This window comes from Cololabis saira, chromosome 3 (assembly GCF_033807715.1).
Source record: "Cololabis saira isolate AMF1-May2022 chromosome 3, fColSai1.1, whole genome shotgun sequence".
Lineage (NCBI taxonomy): Eukaryota > Metazoa > Chordata > Actinopteri > Beloniformes > Belonidae > Cololabis > Cololabis saira.
The window spans coordinates 20041068-20062000 of record NC_084589.1 but is presented as its reverse complement, the minus strand read 5'-3'; the positions used below and the strand labels follow the sequence as shown (position 1 = coordinate 20062000).

Below are 20933 nucleotides of genomic sequence, written 5' to 3'. Positions count from 1 at the left end.
TAACTTATGTTTGTGGTTTGGGTTTTTAGTTGCTCTAGTGGAGAGTGAGTGTGACTATAAAGAAGCGGGGAGAACAGCAGGGCAAAATCTTTAACACGCTTCAGAAAGTTTGTTGCCATATGTGCGAAACGCGTTTGTCTCGTTTGTCCCTCTTCGTCTACCGTACAGCAAGAAGTATGGCGGTCTGATATTTGACTACTGTTTTTGTTGTGGGAATAAAATACACTTGTACCTTTTTGAAGTACACTATTCTCGGGACTCGAGCTTGTCGGACTTAATTGCAGCATTTTAAGTCAGGTAGGCAACATTTGTTCCTTCTCAGTGGATCTGTTTGCACAGAAACAGACCCACGTGGATAGTGGTTGCTATTAGCATCGTGGCTAGCGTTAGCTGGCAATAATAATAATAACAGTTGCTAATGAGTTTCAGCTGGTAATTAAGCAGTGGCGTTACTAATTAAGCGTTTATGCAGGTGTTTCTTTCATCTGACGTTAGTGTGAGCCTTCTAGCAAGCGTAAGAGCTGAAGTTGGATGTAAAAGAGGTACAATTAGATATATTTAGTTTGAAAGGTTCGTATCTGAAACGTTAACTTTCTGTATTTATCCCTCTGTTATCTGTCGATAAAGGGAAAGACGAGGCGTTAAGATTACAGGTTATGTTAGTATTAACCTCCAGGGACCTGCAGAGATAGTGAGACGTCATAGTTTATTTTGTAGGCCATGATTTATTTAGACTTGTATTGCAAGTGCCATTTTAAAAATATGAATGCTAAATGGCATACGTCCCATATAAACTTACATTTATAGTGTTTTAAAACTAAAAAATACATCTAAGCGCTGTTTACTCAGTGCTCAAACAGCTGAAGGAACAGTTTAAAAACATAACAGAGCTCAGTACGACCAAAAAAGTCTTTCTGCACATAAACACTTTTGTTAACTGGGTGAAGTCTTAAAGACGACAGGATGGTTTCAATCTACATAGGGCTGAGTTTACAGACACCCTGAAAGTGGAAAAATGGTCCTGCAGGCTGGTCCCTTTTGTGAAACGTCATTGCAGCAACTCTAAATGGTGCTCAGTAGTTTGTATGCATGCCTGACAATGCTGGGTCTCTTAATTAAATAATGGAGGATGTTTTCTGGTATCCCCTTCCAGATCGGGATCAGGGCATCACTGTGGGAATCTAGTAGTGTCTGATTCAATTACATTCAATTTTATTTATATAGCGTCTAATACAACAATCTCTAGACGCTTTCCAGAGACCCAGAACATGACCCCCGAGCAATTATTACATAAACAATGGCAGGTAAAAACTCCCCTAGTGGGAGAAAAACCTTAAGCCAAACAGTGGCAAGAAAAAAACTCCCCTTTAGGATGGAAGAAACCTTGAGCAGGACCAGGCTCATCAGGGGGGACCCTACTGCTGAAGGCCAGACTAGGGGGTCAGGGACCGCAGCAGCACAGCAGGCAGGTGGAAGCAGCAACGGGATGACCAGGGGTGGGGACCGCAGGCCAGCACGCAGCTCCCGAAGCTCCGGCCCAATCATCAAGTCCCAGGGTGGGGTGCAGGGTCGGGGAACGGTTGAGAAGGGGCAGGGCCAGGGAGAGGAGTCTTGACGGACAAACCTCTCCCCCGCCTGCCCGGGCCGTTACCCTGCCCCTCTCACTCCCACGCTGATGGACCAAAACAGTGTCTCAGAGGTGTTCTGATCAATTTAGGCCAGGCGATTGTGGGGGCCCGTCAGTGGGGTTGGTTCCTTCATCTTCCAGGAATTGCCTACTAGGGGTGTAACAATATATCGTGCCATGAAATTTTGCGATACAAAAACGTCACAATACGTGTCGTGGAGGTGACAAAGTGTATCGCGATATTGGATTATTAATATTAATCTATTGTGTAGACAGAATATAAAGAATATATTTATAAAATAATGAACCCTGAATTACCAAAATAACCTTATCAACAAAAATAAATCTCCTCTTACACTTATAAGGTGAGCATGAATCAATCTTTTTTATGATGTAAAATTTTAGGTATTTATTTACTTTATTTATTTATTTAATTGTAGTTGTTAAATTTCTGGAAAAGAAAAAAGTCAAATCATACATGAGAGAAACTATTCAGTTTGTGGCAAAGTATTTTTACTTGTATGAAACTGAAGATGCATAATGCAAACCTGACATTCTTTTAGTTCAGTTTGTGGAAAATGGTTGGCCTGGCTTTCTCTTTAAAACTTAAACAGTTATAAAGCATTACAAACTGTAACAATAGGGCAAACGCACAGCATTGTTTAGTATTTTGTGTCTTTCAAATAAAAGACAATTTTTTCTAGTCATATGTTCCTCATGCAAGGTTGTATTGTAAATACTGCTATAATATCGTATCGTTATCGTGACCTCAATATCGTGTATCGTACCGTATCGTGAGATTAGTGTATCGTTACACCCCTATTGCCTACATACTCTCACCACATGAAGTTTGGCATTTTTATGCACCAGAAGGAACCGAGGACCCACTGCACCTGCAGAGGGTCGGTCAATGGGTCTAAGTATTTTATTCCAATACCTAATGGCAGACAGGCTGCCATTGTATAGCGTCTAGCCTGCAGAGGTCTCTGTGCCCCTCCATGGATATGCTTCCCCAGACCGTTGCTGACCCAATACCAAACTGGTCACGGTGAATGATGTCACATTCAGCATAACATTCTCCACAGGTCATCCAGACCTCTGCATATCTGTCACGTCAACCTGCTCTCTGTGTGAAAAGCAAAAGGTACTAGTGGTGCCTCTGCCAGTTGCGGTGTTCTCTGACAAATGCCAACCAAGCTCCATGGGGCTGGGCATTGAGCACAGGGCCCACTAGAGCAGAGTTTTCCAGCCCTGTTATCAAGACACATTGCTCCACACGTTTTACATGATGCCCTACTCCTAACACATCTGGCTCAAATTACAGTGCTATTGACAGACTTGTGTATACCTTGATGGCAAGTTGACAATGATCTAATCGGGTGTGTTTGAATAGGGAAACATCCAAAACATGCAGAGCAGTGTGTCGCGGGTTGGGAAACACTGCACCAGAGGATGCTGGGTTCTCAGGTCACGCTCACGAGGTCTGTTTCTGATTTGTTGGGTCAGAGACATTCACATCAGGTCATTTTGTAGGGTTCTGGCAGTTCTCATGGTGTTTGTGCTTGCACAAAGGAGCAGATACTGGTCCTGGTCCTGGTGATGGTTGAATAACTTTTCAGACCTGTCCAGCTCTCCTAAAGCAGCTGTCATCTCCTGGAATCACCTCCATGCTCTTGAGACTGTGCTGGGAGGCACAGAAAACCTTATGACAACAGCACTTATTTATGTGCCATCCTGGAGAAGTTGGAATACCTGCATCTGCAGGGTCCAGGCATTATCTCATGCTACCAGTTGTGACACTGACCCCTGCCAAATTCAAAACTAGAAAAAAACAGTCAGAAAAGATGGGTGTATGTTTCCATTTTTTCAGGATAAATTTAGATTAGTGGCATTAGTGGGTTAAAGGTTGTTTTTTTGTTGCAGATGTTTCTTTTACCATTGATGTTAGAATGAATTTCAACTAAATTTTTTTGTTAATTAGGTTCTTGAATATGAACAGACCTGATGTATCCAACAAAAGCTCTCGAGCAGTGCTGACCACAACTCTTCTTTTCAGATCATCATGCCATCCGCCTGTGACTCTCTGATTGAAGACATTGAGGACATGGTGTCTTCCAGTGACCCCACTCCTCATGAAAGACAATCTGCTAGAAAGAGCATTATACCAAGGTCCAGGAAGAAGAAAGAGCTTCACAGCAATGAGGAACTCCAAGCTGATAGGTATGTCAAATATTTGATGCCATCATATGATAAAGATTTGATCCTCTTTTCAATTGTACCTACAGATATAGATAATATACTTATTAATATTTCAATTGTGCCTACAGATATAGATAATATACTTATTAATATTAATATTAGTTAATGGCACAGCACAACTGTGATCCATTCAGTCACCAAATATGTAAAATTATATAATATTAGAATGTTCCTCTGTTTTTAAAAAGTAATGACACCCTTGACCATAGAAGCTAATATCGGCTCCTTTAGGGGGAATATTTTCATGGAAGTCTTTTGTATAGTTGTTGCCTGCTAATTTCCATATGCCTGCTGAAATTTTAGTTCACCCTTCAATGCAAAATTCTTTGTTGCAAAATGTTTAATCCCAATCATTGATCTTTGTATCCGAAAAACATACATTTAGTTTTGTGTAGTTTAATACTAAAAGTCTACATTTACATGACTGAAAATGGTGAACACCAAAATATAATCATCTTTCACTGCTCAATATTTTGTGGTGAGTCCTCCATTATTTAGTGCTGAACTCTGGATATATATTTTTGCACTGTGAAAAGTAGTGTAGAATCAGTGGTGACAAACCCTTCATATATTTCCCATGATACATTGTGTTGAAATAAAGACAAAAGCCTGTAGAAGTTGGTAGGGATGCACCGATCTGAGTTTTTCAGTTTCAGTACTGATTCCAGGGGTTGGTGTATTGGTTCAAATCTGATACTTGCTGAATTAAAGGGGACCTATTATGAAAAACACATTTTTTCTTGCTTTAACATATATAAAGTGATCTCCCCTCAGCCAGCCAACTCAGAATAGGAGGAAGGCAACCAAATTCTGCAGTGTCTGTACAGTCGCCCGGATGAGCCATCCAGTGTGATGTGGCTTCTACGAGCCGTTCAGATTCTGCTCCCTTTCGTTACGTAACCAAAATGCAATTTGCCGGCCGGAGCTTCCGCCATTTTTTCGTAGCGATGTATCGCGTCATTCAGGCAGCCAATCAGCACAGAGCCTCATCATCATAGCCGCCCACCCCCTCAGAATCCTGCATAGAGAATGAGGTTAGAGACTGGGATGATAAAGACATGGCTCAGAGGCTGAATTTCTAATTTATTTAGCAAAAACAATCAAAAGACATTCAAGGCCTGTTTAAAATAGGTATTAGATGCCATAATAGGTCCCCTTTAATGATTTTTACACCTGAGCATGTGGAATCAGGCCTGGTTTCAACATTTCTTTCCAAAACAAATAACCATTTCTGAATAGAAAATGTACCAAAATAACACAGATGTATTGATTGATTGATATCTTTTATTTTCACCAAAAAATTAAAAAAAATAAAACAGCAGAACAATAAATCAATGAAATAAAAAAGAACAATAATAATCACTAAATAATAAATGTACCATTGTAAACAAAGTAGACGCGAATTAATAAAAATAATAGCAAATGTGTCATGATTGAAAAAGGAGTAGGAAGAAGTAAAAAAGTAAAATAAACTCCTACCCCTTGAACCCTCGTTATTAAATATGAAAGAAAATAAGTGTAACATAAGTGTAATGAACTATTTAAAAAAAAAAAAAAAAAATTCAATTGTCCACGAGCATTTAAATTCAGGATAAAATAATATCAACGTTAAATACATGAAATAAAATTCAGCAGCTGAAACTGAACATGTATATAATCTATGTATAAGACATAAGTCAGCAACACAGATCGGTTTAGTTTTCAAATGACCGATCAGCATAGTTTGTCATTATCAGGACTGATATCCAATCCTAATATCCTACAAGTTGGCCCACAGCAGTCCTAAATAATTGTATTATTTTTTTTTAAAAGAGGGTCCACTTTTGCTAACACAGCACCAGTGCCAAATGTAAATTTTTGACACACTAGTCTGTTTATTTTTAATGAGTAGGTGCTATTTGTCCATTTATCTTTGACGTCACAAAATCGTTTTTGAACTCAAGTTTTCGGATGGTTTCTGTCTGGTTGTTTGTGCTTTTCTTAGGTTTTATTTGAAATATCTTTTATAAACTCATACACTACACTTGGGCAAAAAAATTGAATTGAATTTGACGAAGCAGTATTTGTTTTTATGGGAGATTTGTGCTGTAATATTTGGTTTAAGCACAGATTTTAGGATTTCACTTCACAGAACTAACATCTTTAAATATTTTCTGTGTTAAGCTTCATTCCTGGCACCCAAAAGATCTGGATGAAAACGTGGGGCTGTAGTCATAACAACTCAGATGGAGAGTACATGGCCGGGCAGCTAGCTGCCAGTGGTTACAAGATGACTGGTAAGAAACTGTTTAATTTTGGTAGTTTTTCTTATAGGTGGTCTGTTGAGCAGCGCTTGGGTAAACAACATGGTAAAAATTAAGATAGAATAGTTATTGTAACGCAGATGAATGCATAGATTTTAATTTTAATAAATAGATGAAATAAATGAAATACAAAATGTGCATTGATATATTTTATTGGCTGCATGTGTTAATATTATTAAACACAAGGGGGCAGTCTTACATTGGGATTAATCTCTTACTTCAGTCTAGTGGAGGACTTTTAAAAAAAAATCTCAAGTGGGGTGAATACATTGTATACATAACAAAGTTGTACTATCAGAATTATTCCTAATATAAATGTAGTTATAATTTGCAAATTTGGATTATGTGCCTGTGGTCTTTGTTTGGATTATGGTCACTTCAATGTAAGGATTTTTCATTTATAAATGACCACTGATAAAATTTGAATGCCTGGAAATAACAAAATAAATCAGCATAATATACACACAAAGCCTCAGAGGAGGCAAATTAGACTTCTAAAACACACAAAAAAAACCATTAACAAACTTGATTGTATTTAATGCTACCTTTCCTTCTCAGGTATTTGCATGTCTTTTGCATTAAGGCCAGACATATATGGTTCTAGATTATTCTGGTCTTGTAAAGGATATGTGATTTTGCATACATAGGTATAAGAATTTTAACAGACTAAAAGAATAAGATGTGACAGTTGATGCCCTTTTCAGAATGATTTGCATTGCATTTGTTTGTCAAATATGATATATTTCTTAAGTGTTTTCTGCTTTTTGTATGACCTCATGTTTGTCACAGCCAGTCATAAGTGAGACGGAAATTTTGGAAAGATCTTTTGTGATTATCTGTACATCTAGCTTTGTACATAATGAGTGTGTGTTTATGTTGTATGCCTCTATTGTGCAGCAGCATGTAAATGTGGAAAGACTGAGAAAAAAACAAAACAAAAACAAAGATTTAAATCCTTTGGTGTTTCTCTTTCCATGGGTTCTCCATAGCCATAGGTGACACCACTAAATTTGGATGTACCTACTTGTTCACACACGCATGCACTGTAGACAATTTAATCCTGAACACTCACCACCATATTTTACATTTATCTGGTGGTTTAGATCCTTGATCTCTTTACACGTACTGGCTCTTTTTGTTTTGTAGGTTTTTGCCCCATGAGCTGACATTATACACCTTTCTTCCACAGTTTGTCTTGATTTTGCTGGCTCATCTCTCCCTTCATTTAGTAGTGGGTTCTTTGTTCTGACAACTACCAAAGTTTGATATTGGGTGCGCTAATGGTCAGCCTAGAGATCCATCTGCACTTCAGTAAAATGTGAAAGTCGAAGCCTTGTCTTTGTATTCAGTTGTTTTCTATTCCCACTTTGACCTACGCACGAAAACTGTCTGTCTCAGAATGTGATTACAGTACACATTGCTTCTGCGGTTGTCTTTAAAGTCCGCAGCACACATAGATGGAAGTGGGTGAAATGCAATGCTCTCTCAGGTAATAAGGTTAAAACTTGCTGTTTCAGATATTAGATTGTCCAATCTTTGGATGTATTTTGATACAGTCTCTTTCTTTCATTTGAAGCAGGACTTTGCAGTAACTACAATGTAGCTCCAGAAAGTGTTTAACAATTTTACTAAATTTTACTCCAGAATTATTAAACTAGTCTGTACTTCTGAAAGACTTCACTTCTCTTGCAACTTATTTTATGAGACAGATACAGAATTGAAGGCAATTCCTTTTTATTTTGGTTACTACTGTTATTCTTTAAGATAAAAATAAGGTTAAAGAATAATGTAGTTTTGATGGAATGTGTTTGTTTTCCATGAAATGCATTTGCAAGAAGTTGCATTGAATTCAAAACAAAACTATAGTGCATTCTTTCCTATTTACCATGACAGCTGGACTGGACCTGCTCTATGAAGGTTCAACATGTCCTGAGTATTTTTCAACTGTTTAACTAATCTTAACAATTCACGTTACACCTCTGACTCTGGGTATGGGCATTTTCGTATAAGAGAGAGTGGTCCTGGTACCAGGGGAGCAAGTAGAAAAAGAGGGAGCACACACACACCAAAGTTACCACTTGTATTTAATTCAGCAAATAGGCCTCCCACTGGAAAAGTACTGCAGTGATGTAATATATTTCATATGGCACCGAGTTATTTAACCCTTATACTGTGAGTCGCTTCACATTTCTTAAACAGCCACCATCAGAAGACACACCCTATTTTAATAGATGTTACTGCTCTGCTTGAGTAGGGTCAAAGTATGGGTCTCCATAATCTTCTGATTCACCCGTCACCCAAATATGCTGTACTGGATCTTTTAGAAAAGGTGGATTTCTGTTCTTTCTTCTCTTTTTTATTTTCCTTTTTGTCATTAACATTTTTAAGCCACTTTTAGTGTCATTTAGCTCACTGTTAATACTGTCTTCCACACCTTTGCCTTTTACCATTGTTTGTATCCTTTCTTGTATTTTTTTCTTTGTAGCTTCCCCCTATATCTCCTCTTTGTCCTGAAAATATTCACTTATTAACAGAGAGATTTTTAGGAAGAGAAATTAATTAGGTTCTCTGGAATTAGGGAGGTTACATGTGGTACATGTGGTGATTGTTTTGAATCATACATTGTGGAAGACAGTGCAGTCAATTCAAACGGCATGCCAGGTATTCATAGGGATTCGGCAGGCTGGAAAAGTCTCTCCACAATCACACCACAATAGGCTCCTGAATGGTGCAGTGTATAGTTGTTGACTAGACTGAACATCCTTAATATTTTATTTGTGATACACATATGTATCATTCTCTTAAAAGTGTAAAACATTAATCATGTGGTTATCAGACTTTACCTTAGTGTCGTCTGATCAAATCCAGTCTCATTATGTGGAGTTTAATGAGGGGTCTGGACAAAGACAGCTTCCACTGCTCTAAAAACATGACATCACCTCCTCTGCCGCTCTCTCTCTCTATCTTTCTCTCTCTCTCTCATCTTTTCTGTCTGTTTTCTCCTTTTCACACTCCTGCCCTCCCTTGTTGGTCTTTGCTTCCCTTCTCTAAATCTTTCTTAAACTATGACATCACCTGATGTGAAACATAGTAGCAGTTCTTACGTTGGTCTGTAGGTGGCAGCCTTGGCCCACAGAGGAGCTTTTTTCTGAAAGAGCAGCAGATCTCTGCAGCATCAAGATGAGGTCATCCTTCTGAAAAAAATACCATTCATGGGTTTAAACATTTTAAACTTTCACTCCATTGTGGCTTAGAGGATGAGAAATGTTCAGTGAATCCACCTCTGTTAATTCTTTTATTAGCCTTTAAGAATGAAAGTGACATGTGTTTTGATTAAAATGATAGGTGACTTTGTTTCAGTAAAATCCACACCTTTGCTCATGCTTAAGAGTATTTTGATGTGTGTATAAAGCATGAATTTCAACATTGTATATTCAACTTTGTGAATATAAATGTGTATTTATTCTATTACAACTTTTTATTACTGCTTTTTCTTCTTCTATTACAGTTATTTATTTATCTATAATACTGTTTATCCTGCTTAATTGGCACTGTGCTGCTGGAGCTCTAATTTCCTTTAGGGAACTTCCCCAAGGATTTATGAAGCTTTATCTAATCTAATATAAATGTCAAACCTATGGTTATGATTTTAATAAATGTGTGTTGTTTTTTTTTTCTCAATTTTTCCCCCTATACACATAACTTGCTATTTCAAGAAATGGACATACCGTACATAAAATGTAAAGAGGGAATGAGAACCACCTGTATTATTTCCTGCTCCGTCCTGTGTCAACACTTTTGTCTGTGCTTATACTCAGTTGTTGTTTCTTTGTGCAGCCAGAGGGGGCACTGTTTACCTGTGATATTGCACTAACAAAAAAGAACCATATTTAAGTGGTAGAGCACTGTACCGAATAGTAAAGTAATCAAATTGATATTAAACCAAATGTAGCTTTTAACCTGGGAAAACATAATTAAATCTGCATATATTGTACTTGTGTATCATTCATGGTTTAGCTCCTACTTTGATGAAAAAGTTGATTGAACAAAATCATAATTTGCTTTCAAGAACTTACTGAAAAGATTCTAATAGACCAGGCAGAAAATGCACCTTTGGACGGACATGTTTCTGTTATCGAGCATATCTAGAGAAATGTCTGGAGAAATTTCTGGAAAAATATCTGACTCATATCAGACAGATTAAATTACAAAAGAATATCCAAGATATATTTTTAATGTTAATATTATTTTATCATTTATGTGCATTGGTGTCTCTTTCTTTTTAATAAATCACCTTTTTATGCTTAAACATTTTTTTTTATTGTTGGTTTTTTCTAGTTTTATTTTTTCCTTTTTCCCCAGAATATTTTACATGCCATTAAATCTAGCAGAGACAAAAGAGGAAAATGAGTCTATATGGTTAAGTGTGGCACATTTTCACGACATGCTTAAATATGCACCTTAACCAATGTTCAGTGTCCCCTCATAAATAAACAAAACCAAATCAATTGAAAACCATATACAGTCAGACATGAGTGCATGCACATACGTATACACTTGCACACACTTGGGAGTCACACCAGAATATTTTGATTGTTTTTGACTGGTCCTGACCCCTCCCAGTATCCTCTGCACAGCCAGCCACATGCTCAGCTCTTCAGTTAGGATTTTACATACCGGTTAGGCAAAATTGCTCCCTGGTATACAATGTCAGCCAAATGAGGCATTCTCAGTTCCTGTTTTGGTCACAGACGGTTAAAGGATATGGGTTTCGGTGAAAGGGTGTGAGCTGTTTAGATAAAATTTATGGGAGGAGCGATGAGTATTACAGATATTCAATAGAAAATGCAAGGATCTTGTTTCAAAGGATATGAAAAGCATTGTGTACTTTTGGAAAATTGAAACATCTTGCTCTTTAAGGAAAAGTAGTCCATCATTTTTGCTCTTTCATTGGCAGCCTCCTTCACATTTATAAAATTACCATCAACATATTTTAATGACGTATAACATGAATCACATAATTTTCCAGATAATACAGGATGCATGTAATGAGACAGGATCTAGATGTTTGAGTAGAAGTAACATCAGCCAGTTGAGCTCGTATTGCATTTGTTTCAAGCGCTTTTGCTGCTCCATGCAATTGTATTACATCACTGTAGAGTAGTCTCACTCCGAGTGTGTGTACCTTGCATGCATGCCATCTCATTCATAAAATGAGTGTTTGACGACCTTCTGATTGGCTGACTGTGCCCTACGCAACATTACACGCCGCAGTATCATAGCCAATGAAAACTTACAATGTTATGTCTGGCTCCACCTCTCAAATATCCACACACGTCGGCACACTGAGCCAGATTACACACATTTACTCTTCTCACACACAGTTGTAGACATAGTGGGAATACGTACAGGGAAAGTGTGTGAGAGACAGTTCTGTTTCTGTCTCTGCAGTCATCCTTCTGTAAGAATACACACGTCCTTTGAAAAAGACTGTGCGTACCGTCTTTCCACCATGTTTTGTGTGCATTTCCCTCAGTTTTGCTTTGCTGATTTGGAGAGAGAGTGATCCTGAAAGGATGAACAAGACAGCAATGTAAAAATCATGGGGGGAAACAGAACTGTGGGTGGGTAACAGGATTGAGGCAGAGTGGAATGAGAAAATACAAACTAAGAGTAAAGAGAGGCAGATGGACAGTGGGGTGATCTGAGCAGCAAGATGTGACCTGAGCGGTGTAAGCGGAGAAAAGAGGAGTGCAAAAGAAAAATAATGCCAGGTGAAGATTAAATAAAAGTGGCAGCAATAAAGATGAGGAAAATTTTAGGACAAAACTGATTAAAAAAAAAATTGTAATGGTGCTTTTACACTAGTACCTACTCGCCTCGCCTCAGTTTGGCGCTTTTCCACTAGGGGTCTAACCGTGCCGAGTAGATACTTTTGCTGTATCTATTCTGCCGAGGTTCTAAGCGGGCTGAGTCGGGCTGCATATGAAGTCATCACACTACACGCCACCGATTGGTCGGGGGGTTGGGAATCAGACGTCTGAGTCAGGATGTGGACATTGGCGAAGAGCGACTCTGACGGCGGCTTCTTGTTCATTTTATTCGACAAGCAATGGCAGCGCAGAAGTCTGTTTCATGATCCAACTCTGAGGTGCAGATGTTCATAAACCTGGTGGCTGAGGAGAGAATTAAAAAGGGATCTACTGTAGACGGGCGATAAGGAACGACAAGATCTTCCAGGAGCTCTGTCACTTCATAGCTGCTTGCGGCTACCAAAGGACTTTTCAGCAGGGCCGAGACAAACAAAAAAAATTAAAAAGCGTCACCGCTTGAAGCTTCTCTCACTCTCATTTTTTAACTTGATATCGAACACAAGCCACAGACCCAGCAGCACATATATATCATCTCCTCCTCCAGGTTCTACATCTTTAGTGTTGTTGTCTTTTTCGTTTAGACCACACAATCAAATATGTCACAGCAGCTTCGCTCCAACCCACTTACTTCTGCTCCAGGTGCTGAATTGTTATGGAAAAGAAACTTGAGTTGAGTCGAGCCGAGCTAGAGCTGAGTAGAGCTGAGTAGGTACTAGTGGAAAAACGCCATAACTTAACTGACTACACATGCACTGAAAAATTGAGGTTGTAATTTTAAGAAACTTTTCAATTCTGGAAGAAGTGCAGTATGTATGCATGTGTATTTAAATCAAGTGACTGTCTGTCTCTTTTATGTACACAAAAATGCATGCACTTTTTTAAATGTCTCAGAATTGTACAAACAACCAAACAAACCCCAGAACAAACAGCACAAAAACAAAAGCAGGAGTGATAGCTGGACATTAGCAGGATCACAAGGCCCACATGGATAGCTGTGTGTGCATGTGTATTTAGATAATTATAACAAGGTGACTCATGTTTAGGCTGCAGGAACCATTTATAAGGCATAAGATTAAGATTCACATCCATCCTGTTTTAAAATTCCCACAAGGAAACTGTGGCTAAAGAGGAAGGGGGAAAGCTGCATAAGCTGGGTAAAGAGGGAATTTCTTCTAGGTCACATCCTTTTGATTACTTTGAGGAAAGGGATTTCAATAGCATCAAAAAGTTCTCGATGAGAACAAACCCTTGCTGCCATAAGTTATATTAGTAGTGGAAACTTCAATGTTTTGACACTTTTATGTTATCTTAGCCAAGTTATAAATCACATATAAAACAAATTGAAAGAGTCGGTTACGTTCTGATTAACCATAACATCTGACAGTAACATTGCTCATATTGCCACATTGCCGTATTCTGAATGCTGGGTTTGACATTTGTCTCCTGCATTAACTGTTTTTTGCTTATCACTTATCACACCACCCCACAAGGCAATAGCACTTGCGCAGTCGTAAGTGCATCGACAGCAGGCTAAAACTGGGCCCCTCAGAAAATATGACAGGGTCTGAGGTTTTTACACCTCTAGAACTTTCCAAATACCAATCAGATGGGATCTGATGGCACTGCACAACCCACAGGGCCTGAAGGATGTGTTGCTGCTATCACAGTATTACACACTCCAGGACACCTCCAGATATTCTTATTTAACACCGTGACTGGTCAAGTAGAAGTGACTCATACAAGACAGGAGATCCTAATGTTAGAACTCTTATTGGTGTATAGCATGAATAAACAAAAAGTAATCTCAGGGCATATTACAAAGATGGAAACCCAAAAGTTCACATTTCAACATTTGCGTTATAATATAGTTATTTCTGTATGTGTGATTTAGGAGGAATGAGAGAGGATGATAGAAGACTGAGGCCATACCTTATTTGTTTTGAGGGGAAAAAAATAAACTAAATGATGAGAGATATTACTGGACTGTTTTGATCCATCTCCATTAGCTACCTACAGACTTGATGAGTATTGCTTGAAGTAGGGCTGTCAAATTGGTTATATTTTTTAATCGTGATTAATCAAAAAGGTGAGCATTTTTCTTTCGGCTTGATAAGCAATGTGGTGGCACCCTGTACGAGTAAAAAGTATATGCAGTACAGACCAAAAGTTTGGACACACCTCATTCAAACAAATGTGAAAGTGTGTCCACACTTTTGGTCTGTACTGTATATTCTTTATTTTCTTGCATTTATTCTCTTGTATTTATGTGAAAAGAAGTTTTAAAACCGCTCTTCAGAAAACCAAGGCGTGACTGATGCTTTCTGCATTGTGTTTTACAGTCTAGTCTAGCTGCCTCCGTTTCTCCAAACTACCAGTTGGGCTGAGGGTCATATTTGCTGAAATGTGTGTGCCTTAACCTCGTGTAAAAAAGTATAGTGGCCTTAATTACTTAGTGCAAATTATGTTCAACTTTGACATCCTTAGATTAAAGTCATTTTAAAATAAAGTGAACATACAGTTAATTCAGCAGAGCATCCCTGCCCGCTGTTTACAGAACATTTAGACGGGAACAAAGTTGAGCAGAATTGAGTGATTCCTCATGGTCAGTTGCCATCCAGTGCACAAAATACATTATTTTGTATTTTATCCTGGTTTCTCCAACTTCAAGCATATGAGAAAAAACATATTCATTACGTGTTCCTGGTGTCTAGTTATTTGTTCATGTGGACTTTAGATCTACAGAAGAGATCAAGAGAGTTGCTTTTTTTTTTTTTTTAATATACAGGCAGAAAATGTCCCTGTTACCGTTTAGCCAGTCAGTACTTCCAGTTCTCTAAGGAATACAGTCTGAATACTCTACAGACTACAAATACTCTGTAGGGATCTCGTGGAAATATCATGAAAGGGATGCCAGTAATGAGATAAGTTGTGAGCCGAGGGAAAGTTGATGTTGCAGCTAGAGGAAGTCAGGGTTGTAAATTGAAGAGCAGAGGAGGTAAATAAAAAAGGAGATGAATGGCAGAGCTCAAGTTGGTTACACCAACACTGATGATTCTTAGATAAACGTTTTCAAAGATGCTTTATGAAAGGGGCTATAAGTGTAAAACGGACTGAAAGTTAAAACGGAACTTCAGGGCATCAGACCTGCACTGTAGCAAATTGAACGAGTAATAACATCTCTGCTCTGCAACAGGTTGCGTCAGATGCCATTTAGCAAAGGCCAGTGTTGCAAAAAGAGCTGCTCAGTAGCAAACAGAGTATGCCTGTGGATATGTTTTTGCAGTTTCTAGTTGGATGTACATCACCCATTCTCTGTTCCTCTTTTCTTGACAGGTCTTATCTATTGATAAGAACACATTTATGGCGCCTTTGGTAAACTGCAGTGCATAAAGGTCACATGAATAAACTGGCTACATACACAGAAGCTTCCTATTGTGGGGATAACTACTGCAAAACCTGTCAGGTCTTGCTGACTTTTCTTCTCATAACCTTCCAAAATCTTGGAGTCTTAACAAAACAGTCTACAAAGAAAATGACCTGCAGTGGTATCACTGATGCAATGAGCTTTGCATTTCTTCTAACAGCCATTTGTCAGATGATACATCCTGTAGTTGAGAAGAGATGTTACTCTATTTAACAAATTGTTAGTTTCATCAAGCAAACAAAAATCTAAGATGACTGCTGAAACCACTAGATTTGGGTTAAGAACTAACTAATGCATTCTTTAAACTCTTGAAATAATGGTGGAGCATGATCTTCTAACAAGTAATGTGATCTGGAAAAAGCTTGAATGACCATAATGAGAAATAATTTAAATGTTTGAAAACTCATCCAAGAAAACCAACAGGAGAACTCACTGCAATGTTTAATTGTGAAAGTAAGAGGAAGTCCACGTCTACAGTGTAAATAGACGGCTGTGTAGCCAGAGTCCAGATTTACTCTCTTCCAGAGGAACGGGAGCATCAGGGTATGAGTGGTGAATGAAGTGATTACAGCCATCATTCCTAGTACCTACCATGCACTCTGGCAACATTATGATCTGGGTTTGCTTCAGTTGCTCAGGCCTCGGTTCAGCAACGTTGTGTCCAAAAAAATATGTTTAAGCGACCACCTGAAGATACCGAATGAGCAGGTTCTTCCATCAATTGATTTTCTTTTTCTTCTGTGATAGCTCAGACACATATGAAGATGATAGTGTCAGAATTCATTGAGTTCAGTTGTAAAAGAGTGGCTCATAGAGCAGGAGACATGATTTTCACACATGGATTGACCACCAAAGAATTTAGACCCCCCCACTCCCCCCCTTTCTCTTCAGGAGTCTTTAGGATATGTTGAAAAAGACTTACCGGTAACTGCAGCGGCCCAACTCTCCCATCTCTCCCGTCAGTACAAGATTGTGGTAAAAAATTAATGCAGCTCTGAAGGGAAATTAATGTTTTAACATGAGATAAGACACTTGAATGTGTGAAGTATTGCAAAATATTTGTATATAGCTTTTTTTCCCAGTTCTTCTTCTTTTTGGGCAGCTAGTGTATTTGTGATTTGATTTTAAAATCATCCACCCATACAGGTTACACAGGTTTCCCTTGTGTGTTATTTGAGTAGACAGGACAGTGTGCACATGGGATGTATACAAAATAAACACTGACATGTAGAAACCAAACTTAGCTTTGCTTGACTTCAGTCTGACAAGTGTTATGTCAAGATAAATTATTTCAGTTGTAACAAAGTTGCATTGGGTCTGGTGTTGCTGTTAAAACAAAAACTGAAGTAAAAAAGACGAGCTAAAATATATGGGATATATGGGATTTATTGACGAGAGACAAATGAACTACGATGCTTCAAGTTTGACCTAATTTTTACTTACTTAGCTTACTCCTTTTTTAATTTAAAGTTGTGGCTCACCAAAGGATAAATACAGTTTTATTAGCTAGTGAGTGAGCAAGTGAGGATTTTTGGATTTTTAAACTAAATACAAAGAATAATTATTATAATGATTACAAAAAAAATTGGCCCTGCGATAGACTGGCGACTTGTCCAGGGTCGATCCCTGCCTCTCGCCTGTAATGAGCTGGGATAGGCTCCAGCAGACCCCCGTGACCCTGCAAAGGATAAAATGGGTATAGAAAATGGATGGATGGATGAATATAGAAAATAGTCTTGGACGATTACATGTCTTCATTGTCCAATGGAGCGATGTTAGGGAGTCACTCATCTTTGAAGGGAAAACAGGTACATGTATTTGTGTGTGAGCGTGTGTGTGCAATGAAAAAAAATATAAGTTGTATTTTGCATTTGAATACTTGTCATTTCTTTTTTGTTTTCCGATAACTATGTTGTATGAAAGCAACCTTTTTGTCTTCTTTTTGCCCCCAACACTTTCATTTTTGCTGTCGTTTTGAGTCAGTAAGGAAAACAAATGCAATTCCTCTTGTGATGAGGAAATGGAAGGTTGAAAAACATAAATAATTAATGTGGTATGCCAGGCGGTTTCTGAGGTTGGATGAAGAGTGTGAGTATCTTGGATAAAAAGCAAAAAAACTGAGAAAGGCATTCACGGACTTGTGGTAAATGACACTTCAAGGCCCCATTTAATGTCTTCTTTGTGTGTGTGTGTGTGTGTGTGTGTGTGTGTGTGTGTGTGTGTGTGTGTGTGTGTGTGTGTGTGTGTGTGTGTGTGTGTGTGTGTGTGTGTGTGTGTGTGTGTGTGTGTGTGTGTGTGTGTGTGTGTGTGTGTGTGTGTGTGTGTGTGTGTGTGTGTGTGTGTGTGTGTGTGTGTGTGTTTCTCTCTTCACTTTAGCCGTCTTGTGGTGTTTTGGAAGATAATCCCCACTTTCTGTCCAAGCGTCCAATATTCAGCCATCAGTGCCATTACTCACTGACCACCTGCTGAAATAGAAAGCAGGGGTGACCTGAATCGCAGCTTGTGGATGTTCATGTGAGGCCACCTGCTGAAATAAAAGCATTGGCTACCTGTGTGTGAAGAGCAAGATGTGTGCAAATGAGTGTTTGTGTGTTGTATGAGTTTATAAGCCTTGTGAGGCCCAGCCAGGCTTTTGATCAAATGGTTAGGTTGGTTAGAAAAGTCAGGGGCCTTCACAAGTATTTCAGGGCTGCAATATTCTGTCCAAAAAGATTGGTATTCTGTTTAAAACATGATGAAAAACAGTGAGACCATTTTGATTCTATATCATTAACAATAGAACAAAGACAAAAAATCTTTTGAAATTATGACAAAACATCCCAGAGATGCTGATTATTTTAAAATATGATGAGAATGATTAATAAAACCTGGAGAAATCTCTGTATGCAGGGAACGACATTGAAAACCAACATTGAATAGCTTTCTATAGGTCTTCTTTTGGGCATGAGCTTATTTAAGATTAAAGGAGCATGAGGCAGGATTGAGGCAGGATTTATGAAAAAATTCCGTATACGTTTTAAGTTTTCTAGTAATAATGTCAGATGAAGCGTTCCAAACCAAAACGAATGAGCCCTCTAGCGTATTTCTCCATTGCCTTGAACAGGCTGTGTGCTGCAAAATGTGCTGCAATTCGTGTGACGTCAAATTAGGGCTGAACGATTTTTGAAAATAATCTAATTGCGATTTTTTTTCCTCAATATTGCGATTGCGATTTAATATGCGATTATTTTTTTCAAGGTTCTGTTCTCAAGTATTTTTCAACTACACAAGCAATAAATCAGTCTGTTTTATAATAAACAATGTTAGATTTATTTAAAGCACAGATTACAACAATAAAGAGAAGACAAATCTGTGGCTTTACCTCTTTAACACGTCTACACACATCTGTATACCGGTACATCTGTGGTGGTCGTTCTCTCTGAACCCAATCGCACGACACCAAACCGGGTTAAACTTTAGCCAAAACGAGGCGTAGTTTAATAGAAAAACACAAAACACCTTCCTCACAGGGAACGAAAAAACCTTCCTCACAGGGAACTCAGAACTTCTTCACAAATAACTCAAAAATCACAGAGAGAAAAAAAACCACCAGCAAACTAACAAACAAACCAACAAAGCTCAGAGTTAACAAAACGAACCAGCAATGAACAACTCGCAGCACCGCTCTTTAACCCTCCTGATGAGCTGACGAGCTGCAGGTTCAGGCTCACAGCGCGACTTAAGGCTGATTTATGGTTCTGCGTTACACCAACGCAGGGTACGCAGTACATACGGCGCGCGTCGCCGCGTAACCTACGCGTAGGCTCTGCGTCGATTTAACGCGGAACCATAAATCAGCCTCCACTGCGCGACTCCAATGTCCGCCGGGGCGCGCCCGGCTCGTGCTTGTCGCCGCGCGCAGCTCCTCGCCACGCCGACTCCGCGCTCATATATTTAATACATTTATAAAGCCCATATATTTATAAAGCCCCACCTGGCTGAGCCCTAACACTGAGACCATGGTAGATTTAGGTTACACGCGGACATGCGGCACTGTTGACTTTTTTTCCCTGCCGGCAACGTGACCAGATCACGTGACCAGATCACGTGACTGTTCAAATCGCAGCCTTTGCGGTTAGGAAATCTCGTTTTATCACATCGCGATATTATCGCGAATGCAATTAATCGTTCAGCACTACCTCAAATGACGCTGCATGCGCGTTCTCCCGTGCCGGCTTTGCTGTTGGCTGCAGTACCCCCGACGGCGGTCGTGGCGAAGGGTGGCGCTAATAGTCTCATTTCTTAAAAGGAGCCTCATGCTCCTTTAAATGAGGCAAAGAAGGAAGACTTTCCTGTGGTCTGATGAATAACAGATTGAACTTCTTTTTGAGAACAAAAATTAATACTTTACCTTTTTAAGGCTCAGGGTGAATAACCCTACTCTTGATTAGGGCTGAAACGATTCCTCGAATAATTCGAGTAATTCGATTACAAAAAATGATCGAGGAATTTTCTCTGCCTCGAGGAATCGTTTAATTAATTTATTTTTTTCGTTTAATTTCACCAGCTCAAATCCTCGTATTACGCCCGGACCACATTTAATGCGACACAACACGCTGACGCTGCGCCGTTAAAGGGGGGAGAAAGAGGCGGCGGGTATGTTTGGTTTTAGTAACATCATGCTCAGGCAGTCTGCAATGGCCCAGACGGGAGACACATGTAGCTCAGTGCTTAACTTTTATTTTTAATCCACGCTATATTCTTCTGGTCCGTTCTCTATGTTCCCCCTCTAAAGCCAAAATTATTGTTCCGCGTTAAATCGACGCAGAGCCTACGGCGCTCTCCGGCGAGGGCGGAGAGCGGCGGTCCGGCTGGCGTTGCCACGGCTACGCCGTAGCCTACGGCGTAGGGTACGCAGCGACGCGCACCATTCTGCGTTGTTGTAACGCGGAACCATAAATCAGCATTTACCCGGTACATAAACCTCTGTTCCCGCTACAGTTTTAACTAAAAGAAAAGGCAGAAAATGTCAGAAAAATAAAAACGTAATAAAGCTAACTGGGTAGTTTTCATTTCATTTTATCTCTGTAGTCATTCATGGATAAAACAAGCAGCACTGGTGTCTAATGTGCTCCAATACAGCAGGTCTCATAGTTTTATTTTGAACACTGCCAAAACTCTAACTTAAAACTTAACTACAACTTAAAATTTGCTTGACACAAATGAAAGTTCAATTGAAACACATGGGAAAACACCTAACATTTTAAGTGATGTGTGTTATCAGGTGTAATGGCATTTTTAGGTTAGAAATAAGAATATTTCTTGGTAAGATCCTTAGTTTTTTGAGTGAAGGCAGTGAATTTGGTCGACTGGTGTAAGTTCAGGGTTTTTAAATGCACAGCCATGAACCTACTGTATTATATAATTGAGTCTTGATGTCAATTAACATCTAACATCTTATGTATATT

The 20933-nt window shown here is 39.0% G+C and overlaps 1 protein-coding gene across 1 annotated transcript in view; it reads left to right on the top strand.

The window, feature by feature from the left end:
- The first annotated feature begins 160 nt into the window (after window positions 1-160).
- cdkal1 (CDK5 regulatory subunit associated protein 1-like 1) overlaps window positions 161-20933 on the top strand; it is a 245557-nt gene continuing 224784 nt past the window's right edge. The window contains exons 1-3 of the mRNA XM_061718279.1: window positions 161-297; window positions 3684-3847; window positions 6050-6162. Coding sequence (XP_061574263.1) covers window positions 3690-3847; window positions 6050-6162 — 271 coding nt within the window. The 5' untranslated portion in view covers window positions 161-297; window positions 3684-3689. The remainder of the gene's footprint in view (window positions 298-3683; window positions 3848-6049; window positions 6163-20933) is intronic.